Source organism: Lathyrus oleraceus, chromosome 6 (genome assembly GCF_024323335.1).
Source record: "Lathyrus oleraceus cultivar Zhongwan6 chromosome 6, CAAS_Psat_ZW6_1.0, whole genome shotgun sequence".
Lineage (NCBI taxonomy): Eukaryota > Viridiplantae > Streptophyta > Magnoliopsida > Fabales > Fabaceae > Lathyrus > Lathyrus oleraceus.
Genome location: NC_066584.1, coordinates 406,466,793 through 406,483,514, shown reverse-complemented (window position 1 = coordinate 406,483,514; position 16,722 = coordinate 406,466,793). Strand labels below are relative to the sequence as shown.

Here is a 16,722-nt window from a genome sequence, read left to right as displayed (position 1 = left end):
ATGATTATTTTTCCTTTAAACATTGACCTCAAATACCCATTAACACATGATGCATCATTTCTTACTCATGATACATATATCATGAAATTTTTTAGACTTAATCGTGTGATTTTAAATAAAATAAAAATGCTAATACAATGTTGCACTTAAAATAAACAACTTATGATTCTTACACTTTTATTTGAGATTAATTTGTCCTTAATACAATGTTGATTTTTTCTAAAAGAGATGCTAATAACAAAATTAACTAATTTTGTATTATTAAAAAAAGAGCTCTCTAAAAGAAAAACGATTCACTACACATTTTGCAATGTTTCTTTTGTTGGTTGAGAACTCGTGTTCATAATGTATCCTTTGAATTCATACTTTTTTTGACAAACTCTCAACACTCACACTCATTCATACCTGCCCAACTTCATACCTAAAACAAACAAACAAGGTAACGATTTTCCATTACCACATTCACTATTCCATCTTCTTCTCCCTTCTTCCCCGCTAGGGTTTCACTACAATTTTCCCTCTTTCACTTCAATTCTTAATCACCGATTCTTGCACACAAACCTATTTGCACTTAACTCCTTCCGTTTCTTCAATTGGTAACAACAATTAACGTCTTTCGTTTTCAATTTATCGTTTACATTTTTCGTTACATGTTGTCAAAACCCTCGATGAAGTTTGAAAATAGTTTAGTTTTTTTTTGTGTGAGATAATAACGTATTTGCTTCACAATTAGGTGAGTACTAAATTGATGTTAAATGGTTCTAACACGGGGTTTTTGAGATGCAGGGAAAATGCAGAATCCTAAAGCAAACCATCTTCCTGAAGTTGATTCATTGCCAGATGGGTTTGTTGAGGGCGCTGCAGAGCCTGTTGCACCTGCAATTCCAATTCCTAAACTAGATAAGCCTCTCTGTGATGATTACAAGGACGATGGTTTTATCGATTGCGGTCATTCTAATGAGTTATCGAACGTTTTGGGAGAGATGGAGTTTCGAAATGATGACGGTAAGCAAACTCAGTGAACCAAAATCATCTCTCGTGTTCAGTATGTACTTTTGACCCCTTTCACCAGAGGTTCCTTCTAATAGCTGTATGCAACATATTGAAGGTACATATATTGCATCTCCTCTAGATAGTTCTGTTTCCGAGTCTCCACTATCTGGAAGTGGTGAGGCTGAGGTAAAAGATCAACAACAAGGAGAATGTCAAGGTTCAGATAATTGTAATTATCCTCCCAACCTTCAATTTCCCTTTTTGTAGGATTTGTACTTATCATGGAATTGCATGAGCAACATAGTGTCATATTGATGTTGTCTAAAAATAAAGTTTATTCTTTGTTGACTCTACAATTGGGTGTTACCCTTGATCACTTACGGGGGGCTATTTGTATATGTTCGGCTATGGCTTATGTTCTTTATTAAGCTAAATATGTATCTTTGCAAAACCAATGCATTGTGACCTATGCAAAATTCTCTTCTTTTCTTATTCATTTTCATACTCATGGAATTTTTCGGAGCCCCCCTGGGTTCAGTAGGACCTTTTTTGTAGAATGCAGGTGGTTTCTTATTATGCTTTTATTTATTACTTGCACAACTGCCAAAATTGAGATAATCCTTTCTGATGTGTGTATGTGTATTTACTGGATATGACTTAAATACCATGAAAGTCTTCTTGTGTATAGTATTTAGTTTAAACAGTCTCCATATTGTGTGGAACTACGTATTACCTTTGGCATGTGCCCTGGATTTTATGTTGATCTAATGACCTACCCCTCTCTCTCTGGACTATCCATTTTGTCTAACTCTGCAGATCAAACAAGAAACCACTGTCCTATAAATCTTGCCATCCCAAATCGAATTGAATTTGTATGATTTGAAGAACAATCTGTTGGAAAGATGAGCCAGATCTTTTTTATTTAACTTTAACATTCTTGATTCTTATACTCTCTTACACGACTGGATGTTTTTCCCATACGTAACTGTTTATATATGACTGGAACAATTATGTCAACAGTTATAATTGATGGATTTATGTGTGTGTTTGAGCATCAAAGTTAAGTGATTTATGTGCTTAAATTAATATATTTACTTGCAGATGCCTGCAAACCGATATAAATACATGCTATCAGATCTTCGTTTTGTATTATTGTGTTCTTATTTTAGTATCTGACATGGTTCTGTTTCTATTACTAATTGTTGTTGCAGCTAAACAACCTCTGGAGACAAAGGCACTGCCTCTAAAAGATGCATGTGCTCCAGGGATAGTTGATTCTTCAAAAAACAAAAAATCAGTAAGTAAATTATGTGAATTCCTATATTTCTCCACATATTGGAAATATAATTGTATAAATAGTTTGTGTTCTGCTACATAAATTTTCACTCCTCTCTTGGACCATCTCTGAGTAACTGAGTTCCTTTGCCTCTCTTTTATATTTATGCTATTTAATTTCAATGGTTGATTAAACATGTCCTTGGTAGCTCAACCCATCAACTTTCACCTTTTATTCGACTACCAGCAAGTTTATGTTTTTTTTTGTGCTGGATGAAATAATGGAAAATAAATAGAAAACCTTACTTTTGGTCTTACTAATAAAAACTAAATAATTTGGACTATGTTTTAGATTGGTAGGTGTAGTATACTTTACCTTGAATAATAGTGGTGAGTAATTTCATTGATTATGGAATTGTTAGATTATATTTGTGGGGATGATATTGATTAAGGACAATTGTTTTGGAGTTCTCGTTCAATGTCTGATAATTTTGAATTCGTAGAGAATACACATCAGGGCTATTGAATGGATGATACGACAATTCTACAAGGCTTTAGCTCTCCATGGCTTGTTTATAGTAGTATTTTACTATTTTTACAAGTTTAACACAATAATGACTCGCATAGGGTTTGATTAGGTTCTATTTTGTTAGAGTAGAGAATTCATTCCAAAGGGTTATATATTAGGGTACAAAATGATCACTCTCAGGGGTTAGATTAGTTGAGAAAGTAATGAATTACAGTGGGTTCGATTAGTTTTCAATGAGAATATTTGTTCTATTTCCTTTTCTCTTTTGGTCAATATGAGATTGTTTTTTTTCTTTTTTCTTTTGGCATGTCATACATGAGACTACATTTAGGAGAGACTGAATAGTTGAACTTCTAAATTTGTCAGGAAATCGGTGAAAAGCGTAAGGTCTCAAAGCGTACACTTAAAGCAGAAAAGGAGCTCTTAGAGTTTTCACTCAAGTATCAACAAGTATTGGCTGAAAGAGATTCAGGTATATTGCAATGAATATATCTGATTTTGAATAATGGGTTTTGAAATATTCCCTGGAGAGCTTTTGTAAAGTTTCTTATTATGATAAGAGAAATCAAAAGAAAGTGAAAGAGAGTATTTGAGAGGATGAGATAAAACAGAATCATTGTCTGAATCTTAAAATCAGCAAATGAATTAATCAACCATTTGTTACTGTACACTAATATTTATAGAGGGTCAGCTAAGGTAGAGTTGTAGAAGATCCTGCTCACATTTGTTTATAACATGATTATTGAGTTTGCTGAGTCGGCTAATAGATCAACTGTCATTGCAGTCATCTAATTCTCATGATGACTAAGCTATTTGTTCATAGTAAAGATAATTGAGTAATATTGGCAGTACTTTCATATTTCTAATCAAATTATTCGACTTCATACTTCGTACCAGTGTAACTTAATACTAAGATATTTAAGGGATTTTCACTTTATTAAGCAATTGCCTTTGTAAGTGAGGACTTGAGTGGTATCTTCTACATCCTACTAGGATTGTTTTGCTCTTTTGGTTTTCCTTGTATACGTATTAGGTTCTATCAAGCACTCACATAGACACGACACTAACATGCAACCATCAATAATAAGTTGAGAAAATAAAATATTTTAATGTAACTGCATGTGTTGTTGTTACACACGGAAAGTGATATATCTTTAAAGAAGCTTTTCTGGAATCTTAACAAACGACAGGGCTTAATCTGTTGTTGTTGTTGACTGTTTCCTTTCTTTTTGTAGCTCTTGCTGTCAGAGATAAGCTTGAATCACTATGTAGGGAGTTACAACGTCAAAATAAAGTGCTTATGGTACTCTTCTGTTACACCATTACCTCTTAAACTGACCATGTGATATATAAGATTTAATAGATGTTGCATACCTCAAAATATTTTCTCTTTCTTATATGCAGTTAAGAGCGGTTGATCATGTTAAACTTGCTGGAAAGTTATATCCCATGATTGAAGTTTATTTCTTTGCAATAAAGATATGTTTTTTTGAGAGCAGTAATAGAACTTGCTGGAAAGTTATATCCCATGATTGAAGTTTGTTTCTTTGCAATAAAGATATATTTTTTTGAGAGCAGTAATAGAAATTAGGCAGGAGGATAACATCGCCCCTCGAACAAAGGAGGCTAGGTAGCCTGCCCATGCCATTTGTCACGTTTAGTTTATAACCACCTCAAGTAAAACTAGCATCCTACTCACTTAAGCACATAAACTAAAAGCGTTGCAAAAGTGAAATAAAATAAAAAAAATTACTAAATTTCTCCTGACTGAAGCATTTGATTTTTTTTCTACGCATTATATCCCGTCCTGCCATAGTTTTTGAGTTTTAGTTCCCCTCCTAAAGTTCTCTCTATTCCATATCTTAGATTGTTTAAGGTTTTTCACACAAATTATGAAATTATTTAATTGATGTATATTCAAGATAGTCAAAATCGAAATCCTATGTGTTGGAATTTCCACCTTAATTGCGGTCTGCCCCTAGTCGCCTTAATTGCGGCACTTTGACTTGCCTTCATTACAACCCCCAACACCTTTATTGTGTTCAGTTTGAAGGGGTGAATTTAGTGCCACATTGCTTAGAGATTTGACCTATGTTGTGTTTATAAGTGGCAGCAATCCTCACATTATAAGCTGGTTTTGTACGGATGAGTTAGACCCAACCCAAATTCTAATATGGTATCAGAGCCTATCCTAGATCAATTGTTAGGCTTTCTGCATCGTCCACACTTCGGGCTCATTGAGGCCCAAACGCGAGGGTGTGTGTTGGAATTTCCGCCTTAATTGCGGTCCGCCCCTAGTCGTCTTAATTGGGATACTTTGGCTTGCCTTCATTGCAACCCCCAACATCTTCATTATGTTGGGTTTGAAGGGGTGAATTTCGTCGCACATTGCTTAGAGACATGACCTGTGTTGTGTTTATAAGTGGAGACAATCCTCATCTTACAAGTTGGTTTTATAGAGATGAGTTAGGTCCAACCCAAATTATAAGACTATGCGGGATCGAAGAGGGGTCACATGATCGTGAATCGGAGTATCGTAACGCGGATCGTAAGATCCTACCAATTTCACAAACGGATACATATTGCATGTATATTCATGTGAATAAAAATAAAAAGAATGAAGCAAAGTATATTTTAACTTTAAAAACTTTAAAGTACGTGAGAGGAGGAATATAGAATACAAAGTATCTGATTGTATTAGATAGGCTTGGTGGTTCAGAGAATTAGTAGGTTTAGTGGCTATATCGGGAAGTTAAAAAAAAACAAATAGTGTATTGGAAAGGGTTTTAAGAAATTAATTGGAATTAAATGTGAGAAATAAATGTTGCACAGGTTGTATAGAATTTTTTGAAGGGCAAATTGGTATTTTGGCCATTTTATTTGACATATTAGAAAAACACAAGTGTTTGCTTTAGGTCATTTCACGTTTTCTTTTTGCTGTTTCTGATAGGATGAACCGTGCCCCGGTAGAATAGAATTATAGAGAAAGAGAAATTGCAAGGAACTTGTGGTTTTTCATTGATAAAACAAAGGAAATCCAATCTGAAAAACTACAAGAGTAGTTTGCTCTCTCAGAAGATAACTTCTTCTGGTCTAGTAATTTCCAAATAAACTTCCCACCACCACTAAAAAACAATAAACAACAACTTAAATACCATGCACAACATCAACCAATAACTAACTATTTGAATTTAAACTAACATAATTAAATTATATTACTTATTTATTTTATTTCTCCTTTGATAAACCCTCCAAATGACGGGTTTACCCTTCTCCTGAGTCTGTGCGCTATCAATGCCGCCTCCAAGAGAAACAACCTTGTCCTCAAGGCTGAAGGGAGGAAATTGAACAGTGATGAAGTCCTTATCTTCCCAAGTAGCTTCCTCAATAGTCTTATTCTTCCAATGGATAAGAACTTGAGAAGTAGATATACCATGTGGGACCAATGTCCTTTGATCTAAAGCTGTCTCTGATTCCCACCCTGAGTCTTCATTAATCTCTAAACTAGCAGGGAGAGTTGGATTACCAACAGCATCACCAACCACTTTCTTAAGCAAAGAAACATGGAAAATAGAATGGATCCGAGAGGTAGGAGGTAACTCCAACCTGTAAGCAACAACCCCAACACGTTCAATCACCTTAAACGGACCAAAATACCCTGGAGACAACTTGGGACAGATTCTAGCCACAACAGATTGTTGCACATGAGGTCTCAGCTTCAAGAAAACCAAGTTACCAACTATGAAAGAGCGTTCTTTACGATGTCTATCTGCCTGTGTCTTCATCCGGTTACGAGCACAGGATAGATGATGCTTTAGTTGTCGCAAGCATTCATCACGATCAGCCAAGTCTCGTTGAACAACCTCCATTTTAACTTCGCCCGGTAAATAATTAGTGAATACCGGAGGGGAACGACCATACACCACTTCAAGTGGAGTTGTACCCGTAGAAGCATGAAAAGTAGTGTTGTACCAATATTCTGTCCAAGAAAGCCACATGACCCAAGTCTTAGGCTGGTCAGCAATAAAACAACGAAGAAAAGTCTCCAAACCACGGTTAACTACTTCTGTCTGACCATCAGTTTGAGGGTGGTATGCCGTGCTGAGCTTCAAAGATGTACCTTGTTGTTTAAAGAGTTCCTGCCAGAAAATACTAACAAAGATGGGGATTCCTTTCTTAGAGTGAGCAACTTCAATTCCCAGCAAATGCTTCAATTTTCCAAGGTCTTAATCTCAAACTCCTTGGCTCAGTGTTAACAATTGCTGCCCCTCATATCACCTGTAACACCAATAACACTATTACTCTGTCTCAAATTTGTTGATAAATAGAGTATGATCTCCTTGACTTTGTTTGAAGCCTTCCTACCATAACCTAGGTGAATCTTCTAAATTATGCTCGTGGTCTTTGCTTTAGTCCATGTAAAGCTTTTTTCAATTTGCACACCGTGGTAATATGTTCACGACATTCAGGGGTACATCCATAGATCTCTTCTTCAAGCTCTATGTTATAAATTAAAATATATTAATTCTTCTTATTCCAAGTAGATTTAAGGTTCATTGTTCTAAGTATCTTAGAAAATTGTGTTAGCTTAATCACTTTCTTGTAAATTTCACATGTTCATTTATTATCGTTGTAACTACCATGTTTACAAATTACACCTCTTGTTGAGTGCTAAATATATCAAGCACATTCTGTAACATAATCTTTTTGTTTTTTACATTATCCATGAAGGAAGATATTTTCACATTAAATTATTGTAAATTTCAATTATAATAAACGGCTAAAGATAATATCACCCTGACAATATTCATTTTAGGAACTGGAGCAAATTTCTGAGTAATCTACTCTAAAAATATGGGTGAATCCTTTGGCAACCAATCTTGCCTTGTATCTCTCAATAGGTCCACTGACATTGTATTTTAAAGTGTATACGCATATGCGCGTTTATGGTTCTTTCCATTTGGTAGAGAAACTAATTCTCAAGTATCGTTCTTATTCAGAGCCTTCATCTCCAAGTCTATGGTTTGTTTCCATTTTCTGTCAGACAATGCCCCAGATAAAGAATTCAGTATTGTTATAGTGTTTAAACTTGTGAGGAAGGTTTTATGGATTGGTGAAAAATTTTCTGAATCAAGTTCAGTCTCAACATTGTCACCACTAGTTTCAGTCTCGACTTCTGGTCCAAAAGTAAGGTCAGGAAGTAGAAGAGACTCATCTTCCTTACTTATAATCTTCCCCTGAAGATGAGTTTGAAAGAAATAACTTTATTCATGGAAGGTGACATCTCGAGAGACAAAGAATTAATGAGATGGTGGATGATAACATTTGTAACCCTTTTGGATGGAAGAGTATCCTATAAAGACGCATTTTAGTGCGCTAGGATCAAGTTTCCCTACCATAGTATAGATATTGACAAACGACGTACACCCAAATATTCCAGGAGTGGGATTACTAGATGGGGACACATCACGATTAAATGAGGATAAGACTTCAATAGGAGTTTTAGAGGCAAAGAGGGAAACAATTTTAGATGGGCTTATTTGGATATCTTTTTGACCAACTACAATTATAAGGGTACCATCTACTGTGATTTTTTTTTCTAGGATAAGGTGAATAAGTAGAAAAATGTGTAGGTAAAGGGTATCATGTGGTCAATGGCTCCAGTATCCGATATTGGTTATAGGGTTTATTTGAGGTATTAAACCAAAAGAAAATTGAGACTTACCGAGAGAAAGTGAAAAAGAAAACGTACTTGAATGTGTCAAAGAAGTACATGTTGGTTTCTCTAATTTACCAAGGAAGAATCTCAACCTTTTTACTTCATCTTTTTACTTCATCTTGGTGGAGTTGAACCAAGATAAAAACAGGCTAGAATGTGTCTAACTCAATAGAATAAAAAAAGACCATCAAACAGTAGTGAAGAGGCAACCTTCAACCACGTTTTTTTTATAAAAAATAACCCGTTGAACAATGCCTCTGCGATTAACAGTGTCACTAAATGAACAGTCTCTGTGATGAACCGTACCTCTGCGATGAACAATGTTTTCTGGATTAAAAAACCCACAATGAATGCAGAGAATCAAAATAAACTGCAATGGAGACCGACAAATATTAGGTACGACAATGAAATCAGACAAAAATAAGAAACTGCAATGAAGACAGTGAAAAATAAAAAACTGCAATGAATATGGAGAAAAATAAAATTCCGCAATGAAAGGCGGGCAAAAATAAGAAACCGCAATGACGGCGGCTAGGCTTTAAGCGGAAGCAATACCCCCCTAGATCGGGACCTCTGATGCTATGTGAAAACTGAAAAATATATTTATAGTAAAAAATGTACAAACACTAATCTCTTTATATTGACTATTCTAATCTAATGGGCTTGACTAATGGACTAAAGGTCTGAATATAAATTACTATTAACAATAGTAAAAATGACTGGTAAAAATAAACTGTTTACAACAATTTAGAATGAAGAGAGTACTTCGAAGCTCTCTCTTAAGGTCAATTATTTGTCTGAATAGCTGCACTTCAACAGATTTAACAAATGGAATTTTAGCAATTTGTAGACCTCACATTTGCACTTATGGCACTTATTTTCCTCTGGAACAATTTTTTATTCTTGGTAGTCATTTGGTGTGGTCTTTCCCTCTTCTTTGGGAAATTCTTGTTGATCTTGTTTTCATCTTCAAGCATGTCACTTTGTCTCCTAATCTTGCTATATTACCAGTTTTTTTTAATTTTTAGTACTGGATCTTTGATGTTCTGGTCATGGTGGTTACATCGGGGTTGTTGTTTCTGATATGTGGAGTGATTGAGCAGTCTTCTTGTGTTCAAGATTTTCATGTTCCATGTTGTATCTCCTCTTTATGATAATGATGACTTCCCTTTTTATGACATGAATGTGGCTCCTGGTAGTGTGGTCAGATTTTTATTCATTTTACTTCCAGAGCAACGTTTTTATTTTGTTAATGAAAAAACTAGGATTCATGCTTCATTATTTTCAGGAAGAATGCAAACGTGTATCAACTGAGGGGCAAAACTTGAGGCTGGACTTGTCAGCCAAGTTCCAAGATGCAATCAAGGTTTGTTCGTCATCTCTAGTTTATAATATTTAATGTTTTGAACATAGTTTACTTGGTATGCTTCCAGGTTTTAACTTATGGTGGAGAATGCAATTATAAGAGATTTTATGTAGCTGTGATGAACAGTAGTAAGGATCGATGAACGTTTTTAGTTGGGTTGTTTCTTTTCCATGTAGTTTTTGTTATTCGAATACCTTATCCTCTTTTTTTTTCTTCTATCCAATTATTGTTTTCTATGTATAAAAAGTCTTGCACACTAAATGGTGCCTTAATAGATGGACCTAATTCATATCGCAAAATCCACCTTGTGGGAAAAAGCTTTTATTATGGTTTTTTGATAAGAACCTGGACAAAATGGATAGAAGGGAAATTTATCTATCCCAGCCGCTTATTGATTTCAGAAAAAAAGACAGAGGAAGATACTCCCCTCACTAGAAATTTCCCCCGGTTAATTCTACTGAATGTTCAAAGATACCTCTAGGAGAAGTAGGGATAGACTTATATACTGGCCTCCCCTACGCCATAAGCCTAAAGCTCTTCAAACTGAAATTAACTAACTGCCCAAACAAACCTAACAGCAATCTAGTAACTAACTTGATAAGGGTAACTACTAACATTACTCCTAAGTATCCTTATCTCTAATTTTCGTCCTATGATAAATTAACAAGGGTTTCTTACTATTATTCTTAACTATTTGGTTGTGGTAAAAAAATATATTACATACCAAATGGTGCCCTAGTAGATGGCAACTGGTAAGACTGGAATTCTAAATCTACATTGAGTTATAAAAAATCCAGGTGACACTGTTAGGATATAGAATAAAGGGGAGTTAGAGGAATATTTATTTAAATAGGAGGATAGAAGTATTGGAATTATTTAGTGAATAGAGCTATAGAGCAGTGACTCTCCGATTCTCTTTCTCATTCTTTCAATAAGATAGTTATTTCTTTTCAATTCAATTTCTTGGTTCTTAACAGATACCTTGAATACTTACTCCCAAATCGAAATGTATGTCTGGAAAATTGATGATTTGTACCCGTGTCTGTAAAATAATAATCTCTTTTGTACCCATGTCTTTAAATATTTATTTTATATCAAATGAAATTTGACTTTTCTTTTCCTGTGAGACAATTGGCATTGTTAGTTAACTATTCTCTGCTACAGGATATGAGCAGCAGGCTTGAAGAACGAAAGGATGACTGTCTTTCTCAGCTAAAGGAGAACGACATGTAAGACCCTGAAAAGTTATGATGATATCAATATTTCTGCATTGGAATATTTTACAATCAGATAATACTTATTTAAGATTTCATCTTTTTCTACTTTGAGCAGGGCTCTGTTCTGGTTTCTTTTTTGGTTGCTTTTTTGGTTTCATGTTAAGCCTACAATAATTCGACTTGATATCAATACAGGTTACGAAACAATCTAAAGCAACTTGCGGAGCAATATGAACTACTTGAGCAGCAACATGCCCAAAAGGTGCTATTTATTTTTGTTTTCTTGTGATTGATTTGTTATAGTCATATTTATTAACTTTTAAAATTTTGATACTGATTTATTAACTATTTTGTGTGTCAATCAACAGTTGAAGCAAAATTCATTGGAACTACAGATTGCTGATTTAAAAATTAAGCAACATGAGGAAAAATTGGCTCAGGAACAGTCACAGATGAAAATATATGCAGAACAAGTATCTCAGTTATTGGCAACCGAGAAGAATTTGCGTTTGCAGCTGACAACTGATGGAGAGAAATTCAAACAGTTCCAGGTGTGTAATGTGGCATATTATTTGCATAAAAGTCTTGTTTTTATTTTGTAAATTGGAACACTGATTTGTAGGTAAACTGATTTTAAACGGATTCGTCTATGTATATACATCACTACTACGGTGTTTTCTTAAACGTGCATTGAATTTCAGGAAGCATTGACAAAGAGCAATGATGTATTTGAAACATTTAAACAAGAGATTGAGAAGGTAAACTTAATTTCTTATTAATATTTCATTTGTTCAATTCATCTTTGCTTGAATCATATCTTACTTGGATGAGTACAATTCCTTCATTGTGGTTAAAATCAGATGGCAAAATCAATGAAGGAACTCAAGAAGGAGAATCAATTTTTGAAGAGTAAATCAGAAAAGTCGGATGTTACACTTATAGAGTTAGTAGATGAGGTACATAGTTTGTGTTTCCTGCTTTGTTCTTGACCATAAAGCAATGTGTTAGGCACTATAATGTGTTGCCACTTTTGCTTTTGATCCTTAAAAAACATTCCATCTCATTTTGGTCTCTTGTTTCTGAAAATGAGTTAATGAAATTTTGCTTTTGATTGTGTGAGCAGCGTGAGCGCATGAAGAAACAACTTGAGAAAACAAAAAATCAGAAGGAAAAACTGGAATCGTTATGCCGGTCACTTCAGGCAGAAAGGAAACAAAGTTTATCCGAGAACAAGAGTGATGATAGTAACAACTCAGTTCTAACATGAAGAAGAGCTGGTTCCTAACAACTTCTTGAAGAAAGGGAGTGTATCTTTCAATACCTTGTTTAGATATGGCAAAGTGGCATGATGATGATATTCTTTTGGTTTGTCAGGGAAATTGCATACATTTACTTAACTATGATATTCTTTTGCTATATTATTGCCATTTATCTACTTTGAAGATTTTGTTTAAACAGGGTAGGACTTAGTAGAACAACATCTTTTATTGTCTATCCTTTTACTTTTCATGAACTCTATAACATCCTCAGTTTGCACAAAAGCAATGAGACGAGTCGTATTGGTGTAAATTTAGCTTGGGAGCTGCTCAGTGACTGTCCAAAACTCGTACATAGTGATTTGTGTTATGTGTGAGAAGTGACCAATGTTTTTTATGTTGTAATAATGAACTAATACATAGTAATTTCTCAAGTTTTTACCAAGTGTATTAACAAATCACTTATTTATATTTACCTTTTAAGCTTTAGATTATGTTTTGAGTTAGATTCTACAATTGCGGGTGAAATTGAGATCATCCTCTAATGTTTGTGGTTTGGAGGGAAGGGAAAAAAAAGCATTTTGGAGGGAATTAGAAGGGAAAATAGAGAAATGTTTATTTTTTAGGAGTATTTTTATGATGTTGGAAGCGTCTGTATCGCTTTAGTAGGAATTTAATTGCATACATTGTCGTGTAAAAATAATTGTATAGTGTCACCATATTGCCACCATTTCTACTTATACTCTTTAAGTTAATTATACTAAAACTCACTATCAGAAAGAAAAAAATAATACTAAAAGTCAACATATTTTATAATTTAATGATTGTAGTTGATTAACAATATAAAAATTATTCACATTAATTATATATAAAAATTTTAAAAAACTAATATTCAAAAAATGTTTTTTCATTTTATTTTAGATGATTATATACATCTTTATTCATATATATTATTTACTATATATACATATAATTGTATAGGAGTTCTTTAAGATTACATTTTTTTTTCTGTGCAAACATACCAAGTGATGGCATGTTAGTTTCATTAGTTTATCTAACGGTCTATTTAAAAAAAGATGACATATTAGTTAACTTAGTGACGTGGCAGTTAAGTTATGAGGTGGATTAAGAAATTTGGCCATTGATGATCCAGATAATACAGCATACATATTTTTCAAATTAAATATATAAAAATCGGTAAGATCAATTGAATCCTTTAAGTTTCTATTATTATTAAAAACCCAAATTGAAATTTCCGGAAACAACTTCTACGAGCATCGAACAAAACCTAAAATCTTCATCTTTCTCGTATCGACTCTAATTTTGCATCATTGCATCAACTCTGACTTTCATACCCATAGTGAAAAACTAGGCTTTTCACACATCTGATTTTAAGGTGATATAATCTAATTTGTGTCACAACCTTTAGTGTTTGAAGTTAGCAATTGTTATTGGGGCTCTCCTTTAGTTGAATATAATCAGGCCCCATCTATTATCGAAATCCAAGGCACTGAATTGATGGTCCTTTTGTTAGCATTTGTTATTAAATATATCATGCACACTTAGTTGTCTTATTGCAACTTGTTCCATGTATAATGTTTAAGTTTATTTGTGATTTTTAGAAAATTTTATCTCATATCCCTACTGTTAAATCTATATTTTTACATTTTTTTTAAAATGTTAATTTTATCATTGTTTATTTTTAATCAATTTATCATTTCACTTTTAATCATTCAATTGAAATTTCCGAAAATTGTACTATTCAGCCTCGTATCGGAACACATTGGAAAAGACTCCCAATATGTTTTTTTCTTAACCGGAATACTTTGTGGAAGTCATCCGATTTAGTGTGAAACATGTTTCGTAAGACTTATTTGAAGAGTTCCGATTTAATTTTTAAAAAGTACCGTTCCTGAACACTTAACATATGTGTTCCGACTAACAAACTAATATATACCATAGCTCTTTCCTAAAGACTTCCGGTGTATTATTAATGTGTTCCGAAACTCTTCTATGATGTCTTCCGATTTGCATTTTTTTTGACAAATTTTTATTGGGTATTGGAGAAACCTAAAGAATTATTTGTGAAAAAAGATTTGTGTCCACAAGTGATTTTTGCAACACCCCTTTTTCTACCCCAAAATACTTAACATATAATCAGAGTAAATAAGCACGCATATAAACAAAAGGGCGTCACATCGACGTTTTCAAAAACTAAAAGCTTTCAAAAATCAACATCATTCGTCATCAATATACAATACACCTGGTCATTTGAAATAACACATTTCAATTATCATGAATATTCAAGAATATGCGTTCGCAGCGGAAAATAATGAATAAATCATGTATTTCATAAAATGATCCATGTCCCATACCATGATCATCTCTCAATAATCACCTCAAGATAAAATAAAACAAGTAATAACATAATGCATATCCAAATAAGATATGAGTTCAATACTACTAATCTACTCAGTGTTACATGACCAGAGCATTGACTCATTACCTAGTCTTCAAACTAAAATACGAAAACTCTCCGTCTAAATCTCGAGTGAGCTACCGTCCACTTACTTCAGCAATACTACTCTGGAGTATCTGCACGATGCCGTGTAAAACATCATTCCAACAGAAGGGTGAGAATTCAAATCATTATGAAGAAGTATAATAAAGCACAATGATTAAATCAACAATTAAAGGAATTCATCACACTTCATATAACCATGTAAATAATATTAACCAACATTTATTTCACATGTTTCAAACATCCATCAAAACTCAAGGAATACAATATTAAAATCCAATACTATATTCCCAACTATACACATAACTACAATTATCACATAATCACATATTTTGCCAAGTTATGTATCCAAACATCACCAAATTCAATTACCATATTTCATACACACATCACAATCACAACACTGCATACACTCAATTATCACATAACTCTAATGCGACTCAATGCAAGACACGTGACTCTATGCATGCGGTACCTCAATGTGAACCCAACGTTTCACCGCTTTCCGATTCAATATCTAGAATCCAAGTCAAGCTTCCGATCCGGACAAGATCTAAGCCACTACGTCTATTTCCAATTAAGGATCAACGTCTATATGGACCCAACGTTCCACCGCTTTCCGATTCAATATCTAGAATCCAGGCCACTACGTCTATTTCCAATTAAGGATCAACGTCTGCTACGCCTATTTCCATTCAAGGATCAACGTCTAATACCATGTGAACCCACAGTTTCACCGCTTCCACCATGAAGCCGACCATGCCATGAATGAATGTACAAATACCAACACATATGCAATTAAGATTATCTCTACCATCTTAACATTCCACATATCACCATAATTCAACTCTATGAATTATCCACCAATGGTACATATACACATTCATAACAATATATCATTCATAAATATGCAATTAAGATCATCTCTACTATCTTAACATTCCACATATCACCATATATAAACTAATTATCAAGTACGCACAATTAGATTTCATTCCAAGATGATTACAACTTTTAAAATCTTAATTTTTCATTTTTCACAGCAAGTAACCGGTTAACGCTCGGTGGGTAACCGATTAACATAAAATAGAATTAATTTCCTGCGCAGATTTTCAAGCAAGTAACCGGTTAACGCTCGGTGGGTAACCGGTTAACATAAAAACAGAATCAACATATTTTTAAGCAAGTAACCGGTTAACGCTCGGTGGGTAACCAGTTAACACAAAAACAGAATCAACAGATTTTTAAGCAAGTAACCGGTTAACGCTCGGTAGGTAACCGGTTAACACAAAAACAGAATGCAAAATTTTCTGCGTTTTTCATCGTTGGAGGACTTTCGGACCTCCGATTTCGATTCCGTAAAAAGTCAAACATTCAGAAAATTATAACTCATACAATACTCTAAGTATATAACGTTAATTTGCAGTTTAACACAATCAAATCATCACAAATCGAATACTCATCGAAACCTAACAATTTCAAACAACCATACAAAATTAGGGATTTTAACCTAACATACTTCTACCCATTGACCCAATCATACTAATCCATAATAATAAGGATTCCCCCCTTACCTCTTCAATTTTCTGGAAACCTTAGCTTCTCTCTTGTTCTTCCCCTCTTTTCCTTACTTTTCCTCTTTCTTTCTCTATTGCCTTCAATGAGCTAATGAATCCTAATTCTCACTCTCCTACCTCTTATATATAGTATTATATTTGGGCTTAAAGAGTGATATCTCTAATTTAATTATTAGGCCCAATAAGACCAAGTATTTAAATGTCTCTAATTAGTTCAATTAAATTAAACTAACACAAGATACACACCAAGTTAATTAATTCAATTATTC

The 16,722-nt window shown here is 33.8% G+C and overlaps 1 protein-coding gene across 3 annotated transcripts; it reads left to right on the top strand.

Annotated features, from left to right (window-relative positions):
* Positions 1-271: 271 nt before the first annotated feature.
* LOC127097988 (uncharacterized) lies at positions 272-12,800 on the top strand. Of its 3 annotated transcripts, none has more exons than XM_051036487.1 (13): positions 272-439; positions 787-1,005; positions 1,109-1,210; positions 2,205-2,290; positions 3,164-3,269; positions 4,033-4,100; positions 9,805-9,882; positions 11,047-11,111; positions 11,295-11,361; positions 11,468-11,650; positions 11,801-11,857; positions 11,960-12,055; positions 12,223-12,800. In XM_051036487.1, exons 2-13 carry the CDS (start codon positions 792-794, stop codon positions 12,364-12,366), a joined length of 1,266 nt encoding a protein of 421 aa, XP_050892444.1. In that variant the 5' UTR covers positions 272-439; positions 787-791; the 3' UTR covers positions 12,367-12,800. The 3 variants fall into 3 exon arrangements, with proteins under 3 accessions (XP_050892444.1, XP_050892442.1, XP_050892443.1); XM_051036485.1 differs by having other exon boundaries at positions 1,109-1,222; XM_051036486.1 differs by having other exon boundaries at positions 427-596; positions 1,109-1,222.
* The last annotated feature ends 3,922 nt before the right edge of the window (positions 12,801-16,722 follow it).